Raw genomic sequence first — 12,520 nt, 5'->3', positions numbered from 1 at the left:
AAGATTAGGTGTAATAATAGATCACCTGTGTGATTATAGAAAACATAGTGTACAACTTTAAACTGATGTATTACTCGGTGCTATTTACTGTGCATAGGTGTATTGCCTTACTTGGCTAATATTTGTGGCTTTTTTAATTAAAATTATTTAATTCACATTTGAATCCATTACACTGGAAGAAAACTTTCTGATCTGCTCCACACACTAACATTGTAATCCTGATGGATTAGTCTGAATTGTCCTTTGCCTGCTTGCAAATAAATTACTCTTGTCTCCATAACACAAGGAGGGAGGGAATTTCTTAATAAATGCCACCCATTTAGCCTCTAAACAATGAGCTATTTTTTTTATAGCTATAGTTTATTTTCCAACCAGTGTGGCCCAAATGATGGACATGTCACTGTGTAGTTGCCTAGTTTGAAGGTGTGTTTTCACAGACTACCACAGACAGACACAAAGGAGCTTCAGTATATTTTAATATTTAAAGTCAGACCAGGCACTCACTTTTCACCAGAAAAAGGTGCTTTAGAAGATTACAGCTCTTGAATATCAAGATTTCCTATGATGAAGTATTTCTGCACTTAATTTCAAGTATTATTACTAACATTTATGTAGGTAGAGCCATATGTGCCATGACCTTCTTGCAAATAAGCTGTTCAGTAGATTTAGGCAATTTATAGTCTGTAATAAATTGTGAACTGGCTCATTTCAGAACAGCTTCATTGTTTGCAATCATCCCAGGTCATCTAGGACGTTCCTAATGCTGATTTGTGCAGGTCATGTCTGCCTAAATCCTTGGATCTATGTCTCTTTGGGGATCAGTGGTGTTTCTAACAGCACTCGGTGTTGAACATCTCAGTACCTCTGGTGGGATTAGAAATGCCAGTTGAGTTTCATTGAGGTCAGTCACCTTTGCAGGAGAGAGCAGAGACTGGGACAGCTGTGACCTTCTACTGGTACCTTTCCACATTTCAGTGCATGTATGCCCTGGCATGGGCATCTTCTCTTGTGATAAGCTGGTGGTTTCACTTGAACTGAAAGAGATGTTTCAGCAAAACTTCGGGGATGGAAGAAAGAGACAGGGCAGGAAGAACAAAGGAGAGAGGACAGGAAGAACAAAGGACAGACAAGAGGGCTTTGTGGAAGACATTGTTGGAAGTGGCTGTAATGATCATGTGATCACCCAGGCCACATTCGTTGTTTTCCAAAGTGGAAGCCTGACAATATCATGACTCTAGAATGTACACTTGGAAAATGATTTCAGAAAATCAGCATATGAAAACAATTTCTGGGGGAAGGTGAGAAAAAGCAATGTAGCTAGAAAACAGCACAACAGATGACATGCTAGTTTCAGTTATTCCCTAATCTTTTCACTGGAGAAAAAGCTGGAGATCCCATAAAGATCAGTGCATTCATGTTGGCTTTTTCTAATCCATGTGCTGCAATTAGAGCAAGGGGAATGCTGATACCTCGTTTTGCCCTGCTGTCATTTGTAAAATTCCAGTTACTGTTCAGGGAACAGAAAGCCACATGCTTTTAGGCAACTGCTTATGTACTGTGAATAACAGAGAAGTAATGGCCTCAGGAATATCCAAGGAGCCAGAAGTGAGCTGTATAATTTCAAGTTTGCAATAGACCTAAAATAATTTTCAGACCTAAATAGTCTTGTCTAAATAGCTGTCAAACTGGCTGCATTTGTCTTGAATACTTGATTGAGAAGTGTTTATACATTCAGAAACAGTCTTACCAGTACCTGAGAGGAGGAGAACTGTGTTTAGTGTCTTCCTCTCAAAAACTCCTACAAAGTCCATTAAAAATATGAAATAATTGAGAAAACACAAGTCAATTCACTGAAGAGTTTATAGAAGAGTTGACAGTAGACTGTTTTTAAAAATTATCATTTTCATTTCAAGTACAATGTGAGTCTCCTTTTCATGTATTAATTTTAGAAGCATGTTGCATAGCTGATTTTAGAGAGTCACTCCTTCTCCAACTCCATTAATTTAGTCTGGGCATGGTTTCCTCCAGTGTTAATTATTTTCCAATTTTCTTCTCCATTATTCTTAAGTTCTAAATTCTATTCTAATGCCTCCACAATTCTCCTTTTGTGTTGGGTGCTCACAAATTAAAACTGTGGTCTTAAAAACGTGGGTTTAACAAAAGATGTGTTTGTCTCTTGCAGTTCTTTCTCCTTTCATCACAGTGAGGTGACAAGGACATGTAGCTTAGTGTGATCCTACTGTGATCCATCAATGATTGCTCGTTGGCTTTCTGTCTTACCAACCCGTATCATTACTTAGAATACATCTTTGGTTTGCCTTTTACTATTCAGCAGACTGCTGCATCTGACTTCTAGGAGGGTAGTCATTGTAGCCTCTCCTGGTCCTTGTTTTAAATTAACACAAACCTCTGATTCCTCAACATTTGCATTCTCCACTTTAATTGTCTTAATAATGGTCCATTGAACCTGTTGTGTCTCAGACCTAGAGGAATGGTGTTTCATAAATACAAAAAGAAGAACAGAGTCACCCATTACTGCAGTTCATCTGTTGAAATTTGGGCATTTTACAGCCTGCAAGATGCTTGAAATGGGAAATAGAAATGCTTTTTTTCACTCAGAAGAACACAGACATTTATTTCCCCTTCTGTCCCTTGCATCCTTCCAGTGATGCAAGCACTGATATCCAGTATGACTTCCCCATGTTCTTTCACATAGTGTGTACATCATAAAGGAAGATGTAAGCAAAGAAACTGTGAGAATTGGACAGAGACTGTTAGATGAGCAAAACCTTTATAGCAGCACAGTCAACATGAGAGACCTCACAAATCCTCCTGCAGTTCCTTAAACAAATCATTTGCTTTGTTAACCTTTGTCTTCTCAGACATTAAGTATTTCTTTTCTCCCCCACTCTATCTTCCATAAAGGTTTGGTTAGTGTTGATTAGTCTTTCTTTAGAGATTTGCATAATCTGCTTAAAATCAGAGGTAAACATTTGTTTTATAAATCAGTGGTACCTCAAATACTCTGCAACTCAGGTTATATAAAAAGCAGTTGTCAGGTTACATTTCATTACACTAAACAGTAAATACAGTTCTGTCTTTCTGTAATATACAGTTTGCAAACCTTGTTTTCTGCTACCAACACACTGTCTATTTTTAGAAAAGAAAACCGTGACCCCTTCTCATTCCATTCTCCCACTCAATGCTGTAAAATGCAAATAAAATGATAGGTCTTTCAGGTATAAAAAGCTTTTGACAAAACATTCAAGTGAGGTAAATTAGAGCATCCTCTTTGAAGCCAGTGGAGCTGCTCTGCTTTATGTCAGCTAAGTTGTGATCCAGTAGATTAGTTGCTTTCTTTGGGGTTAAAACTTCGTGGAGTCTGGACTTTCTCTCCATTTAACTCACAGAAAAGTTTCAAAACCTCCTACTGAGGATTTGCAGTTTCCTGCTCTGAAGCACCAGCTATAACTAGAGATAAACTTCATTGCCCCTTATCATTGGCCCTAATTATATTATTGAGAAAATATAATTTACTCTGCAGTATTTGTTTCACACTTGGTAGGCTGGTAAGAAATTTCGTTGTGTCCCCCAACTATGATCAAAAGTGCTTTTTTTCCTGTTACTCCAGAGAGTACTTCCTAGGGACATGCAGACAATAAGTCTCATCTAAGGTTCAGTGAAAATATTTGAGTAGATTCTGCCAAGAAACTAGTATTTCAAGATATTTTGAACATAAAAGCCATTCCAGGGAAAACTGATCCCACAACAGGACAGAGAGCTATTTTTAAAACTGCTTCAGGCTTTGCAGCTGGGGTTTTATTTGTTTTTGGTGGGTTTTTTTAATTATTATTATTATTCCTTGACATTTTAAAGATAAGTCCTGTGCATGAGTATTCTACAGAACAGTCCTGCAAAAGTCAACACTTCCAGGCACTTCTTTACAGCATAGCTCCTAAGCATAGGTTTTATCCATGTCTATCATTATTCCAGAATAACAGAGACACTAAGATCTGTCTGTGTCTAGGGTTTTGCTGATAAAATGCCAACATGGAGAAGCTCAAGCTGCACAAGTAATATTGTTATTGCCAAGATTCAAAACAGCGGAGATGTGAAAGACTTGAAGATGTGCTTGTGTACTGCAAAGCTCTGTTTTTTCTAAGTGCCCCTATGCATCTTTGCCTTGCCTAGATTCTAACATTGCATAAATGTAAAAATATTTACCAAGCTTCCAGAATTATTCTTGATTGAATTTAGCATCTAAACCCCCCAGTCCTTCTTGATTTTTCTTGACTTGTTTCTCCTTTTCCATTTTGTGATCTCCAAGGTAGATCAATGTTTTTAACTTACCTTTATAGACTCTGCCACTGAATTCAGAAGACAACAGTATGTTCTCTCTGCTCCTAAAATCCTCACTTTGATTTCAGTGGGAGCAGGACTTGCCCTGAGAAGGCTACACTTTTGAACAGGGATGTGATGAATCAGACACAGATTCAAGGTTTGTATCCAGTAGTCTAGTCACTCACTTGAATCACAGCCGCTCACTTGAATTCGAAATAACTAAGATCAAAAAACTACCTTGTGAATAATTTTTCCATCTAGGTACTTGTCTGTCCCACTGTTGCCGTAATTTGTAAGTGCTTCCCAAGGTTTTAAAAATAGAAAGAACAAAATGCTCTTTGGCTTTCTTACCTCCTCCTTTATTTTCCAAACCCTGTGAAAAATAGCTTACTTAGCTTACTTTAGAAGGGTTTACTTTGCCTTCCTTATTTGCTTCTTTGCATAAGTGAAGAATTTGCAGAGGGAAGGATGCATTGCAGAAATGGGTCCTGCAGAAATGCTGTTATTCTTCACAGTGGTCAGGACCACATCCAGCATCCCTAAATCCCTCTCCTGGGAGAGTGCTGTCTCTGTTACTTTAACCTCTCCCACTGGTGACACAATTCTTGTGGGCAAATATTTTTGCCATATGGTCATGACAGAAGCTGAGCAGTGGTGCCTCACTATTTGATGTATGCTGTAAATTGTCTATACTTCAGCATGCGTGGCTTCTCCTTTGTCAGTTTTGGATTGGTTTTAAGTCCTGAACAGGAGGAATCTTCTGGTAAACCAACAGCCTGCTAACAGCACTACAGCACTGGTGAATGAGCAGTTCCAGAGTGTTTCTGCTTTTCTTAAAAGCTTCTGAGAAGCAGGAAAAAAAAGCCATGAGTTTCAATAGTGGCAACAGGGGACAATTTGAAATGCATTGTTCCAAGACAACAGGTTTTCAGCAGTGTTGGTACCCTGCCATCATTGGATGCCAATCAGTATGTTGGGAGGACATGACATGTTATTCTTTTTATTTATCTTTCCATTTGTCTTGCCTTCTTTCTGCTTCTCTTGCTTCCAACTGGAGGCCACACATAAGAGGAAGTAAGAATGGCAGGTCTCCAGTGCAGGGCTCAGTTAACTAATCTTTGCATTGACTTGGATCCTCTCCTGCCATTTGGACAATTTATATTTGGTACTCAGATGTTATCTAGTTTTTTGTATTGAAGGAAATAAGGGTTGTGGCTTTCACTGCTGTCCTCATGGATTGCCTTCAATAATAATTTCTAGTGTACATGTTCTATCTTACTGGATATAAAAGTGTTGGAAATATTTCTATGGTTTCTTGTTATTAATGGTCTTAAGGTCCAGTAAGATATGTTCCTACCAGCAGGGCCTTTACTTTGCAATCCAGTTACTTTGGTCAAACCCACTGATTTCTTCGTGGTGTTGAAGGCTTGATTTTCATATTAGACTGATCCACTGTTTCTTTTTCTAAAACAATAGAAAGCAAGAGAAATCTCTCTGAAAAGGTGATGGCACTAATTGCTGCTATAAAGATAAAACTTTGTGCTGCATCTGTGATTCTGTGTTAATGATCTTGCCTACAGTGTGTCTTTACTGCAAGTTACAAATGGGTGAAATTATAGTTTTATCACCCAAACAGTAACATATCTAGGAATGTGTTTCCATGCAGTTTAAAAAACAGGCAGGACAACATATTGATGGCAAGCCAACAGAAAGGCAGTCCTGGGTCCATGTTTTAAACTTCAGGGCTAAGTGGACTTGAAGGTGCTCTTATCTAGCAAGTCTTTTTAAAAGAAAACACAGCTGTGAAAACCTGCCTCTCTTCCATTCCTCCCCCTCAACACACGTGTTTTGCTCATGTCCAGGAAATGTTTTCAGTAGCAGGAATTATTTTTGTTCGAAAAAGAAAAATCATCCAGGATTTTGTGGTCCATTCAAAAGCTTATACTTAAACTGGGAAGGACAGAAGTGTTTTCACTAATGGAAGATATCTCTAGCCCTCAATCAAGTCAAGTCTGGGTTTTTAATAGCAGTCAGGGGAGTGGTGGCAACAGTTACACAACTGCTGCCCTGGGGGAGTTAAATTTTGCTTTTGGCGTCTCCTGTGTTAAGCGGAGAAGAGCTGTTTGGGGCTGGAAGAATGATATATATCTGCGGGAGGGAGGGAGCTGCAGGGGAGGGGGGAGTACTTTAAATGAATTCTTTAATGGGAGCCCTTTCCAGAAGGCATCCATGGTATTCCTCTGCAAAAGGAAGAATAAGTACTCAGCACCATATATGGTGACACTTTTATGTTTTTTAATATAAACATGTACAGGCTGGAGCAATCCATGTAGATGGGTTTTGCTGATTGGTTGGGCCAGGGGGGAGGGAAGGAAATGAGACCCTGCTTTTAATATCTTAACATTAGAAAACATAAGGGCTTGGGTTTAAAAAATAAACAGTAGGCATGGTTGGAAAGATTTTCAGCTTTGCAAAATATCCCCTTCCTCTGACTTGATTTTCCAGCCTTTGTATTTATTTTCCTTTAGCTAGTTTGTTTGCAGTTGTTTCATGCTGTAAATTGCTTTGATTTTTGTTCAGGGAGTATGCTGTTCCCAGTGCAGATAGCAACAAATCAGTAAAAGCTGTTTAAGATAGCTTGGCTCCAAATATAAGGGGACCAAATCCACTCAGTCCACCACCACAATGCTGGGCATAGGAAAGCAGGAGGCCACAATGGGTTTGAGCTGCTTTAGTACAATACACAGTCACTTAGCTCAGGCAAGTTACAGAGGGAGAAACCTCTGCTTTTCTGATTTCACTTAAATATTTCAGGAACCAAGTTGGAGAATGCAGCTGCCAGGTGTCTCTGATGCTGCGGGAGAGTTCAGCTTCCACAGCAGAAATGCTCAGAGAGTGAGTATTTTTCCCAGGGACTTGCATGGGTGGGTTCTATTTTTTGCTCCGTTAATTCCCTGCCCTTACAGACCCAGGCTGGCTGCTGTTCAACCTAATCCCCAAATGTGACCCAACAAATTGTTTTCATCATACAAGCTAAGCACATTGTACCAAGCCAGAGTAGAGAAGATCTTTTTTGTTTGTGCCCTTATATGGCTCCTGAAGTCATCATTGATGCAATAAACTAATGGAGTATGCTCCTCTAATCAACCTCCCCTTCTATAAACACATTTTGTTCCTGCTCTGAGATTGTTCCCTGACATTTTTAAACCAGCCCCTTTCCTGGCTCTCTCTTTCTTTTCTTTTTCGGATCATAGTGGGAGGGAAACAGCCAGCTCTGGAGAGCAAAGAGATGGTGGAGATCATGGTAAACTAACATTTGGTAGAACAAGTGGCTTCAAAAAGAACAGCAGTGCAACTAGAGTAGCTGAAGAAGAGCAGGAAGACGTCCGAGGTGTGCTGAAAAGGCGAGTGGAAACTCGGGAACACACAGAGGAAAGCCTGAGGCAGCAGGAAGCTGAGCAACTTGATTTCCGTGACATTTTAGGCAAGAAAGTCAGCACCAAAAGTTTTTCTGAGGAGGAACTGAAAGAAATCCCAGCCGAGCAAATGGACTTCCGAGCAAACCTGCAGCGGCAGGTCAAACCCAAGACCTTGTCAGAGGAGGAGAGGAAAGTCCATGGTCCTCAGCAGGTGGACTTCCGCTCTGTGCTGGCCAAGAAAGGCACCCCAAAAACCCCATTGCCAGAGAAGGTACCACCTCCTAAACCTGCTGTTACAGATTTCAGGTCTGTGCTGGGCTCAAAGAAAAAGCCACCTGCGGAGAATGGCAGCGCTGGCACCCCAGCACCAAATGCCCGCGCCAACTCTGAAGCCCAGAACGCGACCCCCAATTCTCAAGCCCCCATTGCCAAACCAGCAGCGAAAAAAGAGGAGAAGAATGACAGAAACTGTGAACATGGGTGTGCAGTGGTTGATGGTGGAATAATTGGGAAAAAAGCTGAAAACAAAGCACCAGCAAGCAAACCACCAGCAAGCAAAGGAACAGCACCCTCCTTTACAGAGAAGCTTCAGGATGCTCAAGTTGTAGATGGTGAGAAATTGGTCTTACAATGTCGGATTTCCTCTGATCCCCCGGCAGCTGTCACCTGGACTCTAGACAGCAAAGCCATCAAGTCATCGAAGTCCATTGTCATCTCCCAAGAAGGTAAATTAATTGAATTATAAGCCAGCTGGAGGCACACTGTTATATCTGTCTCTTGATTAACAATATTTAGTTCATTAAAGGTAATGCAATACGTATTTAAGTCCTGTGTCAGTAACGGTTTCCAGATGCAGCTTTCTTGTTATTTCAGTGGAGTACACAAGGAACAGTATTGTTTGACATTTCTTGTAGATTCCCCTTTAACAGCCTGCAGATGTAATTTTTATAAAGTTGAACTTCTTGCATTTTTAAATGCTGTTTACATTGCTAACGCTGTTTAAGGAGCTGGTACATGATGCTTATTTAAACTGAACTTTAAGGATTTAGAACATTGAAAACATAATAATATTATTGCTGGTTTACAAATTCTAATTTAATTCTTCTGTATGTTTAATATTTCAGGCTTTTTATTGCAATGAGAAACACAGAAGCAAGGAGAGGTTGTGTCATAGAAAGAAATTACTACAACTTCAAGTTACATAGTTAAGATCAGAGTTGAGAACTGCTTTCCAGTGTATTTAATGCCCCACCACAGATGCTTCTGTTGCCATTATAAGCACTGAAATATTTGCACCCCACTGGATTGATGACTTTTAACTAACTTCAAAACAGTACAGAGTTTGCTAAAAGTCCTCAGAGAGAAGACTTACTGTTTTCAAATTAAATGATTACTTTATATTCCACATTTTGAATAATCAAATCCTACTAGACTGTTTTTTTACAAAAGTTAATATTGTATCTAGACAAAATAAATTTTCATTGGGACAAAAATAGGGAGGACAACTGATAGCACAAAAAAACTTCTTTACTTCATGTTTGTTTCATAAAACGCTGAGGGAATTATCTGAAGAATGACACTGTCTGGCATATTGTAGTAAAAAAAGTTCATGTTCACAGTAAGAATTATAGCTTGATACAGGGGTCTGCACTCTTTTGAATCTGCACTAGTTTTGAGTCTTTCTTTATTCAATCCAGACTATTTTTAGTGTTACCAAATGAGAACCAAATTAATATGCACAATGGTTCAGCACAACCAGTGAATCCTTGTGCAGTGTTCCAAGCACTGACACAGAAGCATTCTTCTAAAGAGGATGAAATCAGAAGAAACATTGCCTTCAGATAGAGTGGGGGTACCCAAATAGTACATTTAGGGGATACCAAAGTAATTAGATGGAGAAAGGGAAATGGTAGCAGGTGCATTGTGTCTGGCATGTGTCTGCAGTAACATGATTTTATTTTTTTTAAAAGTAGGTGATGATTGTCACCAGAGGGGACTGTAGAGAATAAGGTTAAGTGTCATGTACATGAGAAAAAGTTAACTGGTAGAAATGCTGTCCTTGTAAAAAGGACTGACAGGATCAACCAATTTAACCTGCCTTACAGTGGGGTGTAAGGGTTTCAAGGGTCTTCTTGGAGTTGTTCAGAGTGAAAAAGAAATTATGTATCCTAAAGTTCCATGCCTCCTATCAAGTACATCAGATAGACATAATGTCTGTACCAAAGCTTCTGAGCTATGGTGGAGCCTTCTAAAATCCCAAAGCTTTAGTGTTATGGTACTGCAGAAAGCTGTTTTCTTGACTGAAATAATCTGAGTAATTGACCATTATAATCCCCCAACTCATATTCATATGGTACTGTGGAGCTGAAAATCCAGCGTAGCTGTGTTTACACTGAAGTAACAGGAATGCTCTGCCACCTGCCTGAGCCCGGCGTGTGACTCATCCCACCCAGTTTGTCTGGACAAGGTGACTCTTGGTCACAACACTCCAGGGTGTCACACATTAGCAGTGCTTGCCATGGGGGTAGGGAACAAAGGTCACCACTGCACACGGAATCCACTGTTCCAGGACAGCTTCTTGTAGGGAATGAAGAAACTGTCCTTATGTTCCACTTGTACTGCACTGTTACACTTGTATCACGCTTAGGTAGTCAGTGTTATCAGTGCTTCAAAGTCAGGCTTTCTTTTGCACGTATTTGCAGAGGATCTTAGAAAGAAATATTCCACAGGGCAGTAAGTTTTCTCCTTTAATGGAAAGAAATGGAATGAGGATTAGAACTATTTTTTTTTAAACCTTATTACTTACCCTCTGGTATGCTGAGGGGGTGCATTGCATGATGGTTAATTTAGTGCTTTTTCCTGACAGTACCTGCTAACTTTGGCACTTGGAGAAGTTGCTGCTTTCCCACTGTAAGATGCTTTCATGCCAACTGTTAAGTAATTAACTAGGTATGCATGATACTTACTTTAAGTAAGTTTCAGATTTCATAGAGATTCAGTTTTCTCTTTTTCCCTAATTAGGAACACATACATAGTAGAGGAAACCAAGAGAGGAGAAGGAATAATTGGAGCTACAGACTATAATTGAGAAATAACAAATCCAGGATGAATATCAGGAAATACTTGTCGATAGGGAAGCTGTATGGATTAGTCTCATAGATAGTGTTCGAAGCAGAGTCAAGCATAGAGAGCAACAATAAAACTGGATGCAGTACTCAGCAGCCCAAAGCCAAAATCCCAGTTTCCATCTTTTGCACCAAACACTGAACATGCAGCTTTGTCACACCCCCAGGTGTCATGTCCTTCAGCAGCAGTGCCCTTGGCCAACCTTGGGGCAGCATTTAATGGGCCCTGGAGATAATCCCCTAGAATCATCCTCAGCTGAAAGAAGGTTGAATCTGTGGGGAAGCAGAGGAATTCAGAGCAAACAGACCCTAGCTCACCTTGGTGAATTTAGATCTTGCAAAGCCATTTTTTATTTCTTTGGTATGATCTTGCTCCTCTTGTGTTCAGCAACAAAATCCACTATGGAACAGGATAGAGCCGGTTCATTCTTAGCCATTTCACCAACTGGTTTTGTGCAGCCGTGATGTTTGTTGGTGACCACAGAGGGTTTTTTTTTTTCAGATTTTCCAGAGGTATCTCACAAAATAATAACTTACTTGTTCTTCAGTGAGTTGGATACTGGAAAATCCTGTATCTACAGTAAGGCATGTCTATCTGCTTCTAGCTCATCTAAGTATGGGCCACCAGCCCACAAAGAGAGAAGAGAAGAGGAAAAAAAAAAGCAAAAAGAGACAGCAGTTTGTTCATCTCATGGTGCCAAATATATTATAAAGATAAATACATAAAATCTGGTTTCAGGAACATGCCCATGTGATTAAACAAGTGTTTAATTTGGCCAGGAAGTTCAAAGTTAGAAGTGTACTTGTGTGAAACAAGTTCACAGGACAGGCAAACTGTGCAAAACTATGTCCTATTATGCAGTCACTCACTGCAAATAACTTTCTTTGGCACATGTGTCCTAGCTGGTAGTAAGGCCCTTTACCTGTTAGAAACAATGCTGTTCACAGGTCTCCTCTGTGTTTGCAGTGCCTGCCCAAGGTGGTTTAGCCGTTAGAGTGCAGGAGAAGGGAGGGTATTAGCCCTGCTTCTACTCCATTGGAGAAGCCTGAATACAAACACCAGGATCAGAATAGTCTCTGATTGGTGAGACCTTTGGCAAAAGAAAAACTAAACCCTGCTCCAGAAAAGACCTTCATCCTCAGGCATATTTATGCAGTATTTGTGCTGTATTCTGGTAGTTAATCCAGGGCTTGCAATGTATTCTATGATTCCAGGATTAAGTTTACATTAGCAATTTGAAGTCAGAATCTGGGCAGCATTATACTGAATGTCACATTCACAGCACACCTAATAACCATGTCCCATTCCTTCCATTGTACATTTCAGCTATTAATACGGCTTTGCTTCCTTTTGAAATCATGAACATCAGTACTTGTTCTTCTATTTCCTTTAACAACTCCCCAAATAGTATTGTGTCAGTTGATTGGCATGAGTGATGTTTTTGCTTCAAGTATCATTTTTGTGACAAAGTGAGCTCTTACACCACCTCTCTTTTACAAACAAGTCTGACATGGTACATGGCATGGCAAATATCACCCCAATCCATAAAAAAGGCTGCAAGGCTGACCCGGGTAACTACAGGCCTGTCAGCCTGACCTCGGTGCCTGGCAGAGTTATGGAGCAGATTATCCTGT

General features: G+C 40.0%; 1 protein-coding gene across 4 annotated transcripts in view; it reads left to right on the top strand.

The window, feature by feature from the left end:
• MYLK (myosin light chain kinase) overlaps positions 1-12,520 on the top strand; it is a 206,665-nt gene that overhangs the window by 122,706 nt on the left and 71,439 nt on the right. For all 4 annotated transcript variants that reach the window (XM_027679009.1, XM_027679008.1, XM_027679011.1 and 1 more), the window contains 2 exons: positions 7,156-7,236; positions 7,596-8,485. In XM_027679009.1, the coding sequence (XP_027534810.1) occupies positions 7,156-7,236; positions 7,596-8,485 (971 nt within the window). The remainder of the gene's footprint in view (positions 1-7,155; positions 7,237-7,595; positions 8,486-12,520) is intronic.

The sequence above is a fragment of the Neopelma chrysocephalum genome, unplaced genomic scaffold (assembly GCF_003984885.1).
Source record: "Neopelma chrysocephalum unplaced genomic scaffold, ASM398488v2 Primary Assembly neopelma1_44, whole genome shotgun sequence".
Classification (NCBI taxonomy): Eukaryota; Metazoa; Chordata; class Aves; order Passeriformes; family Pipridae; genus Neopelma; species Neopelma chrysocephalum.
Note: the sequence above shows the minus strand (reverse complement) of the source record. Positions and strands in the feature narration are given on the sequence as shown.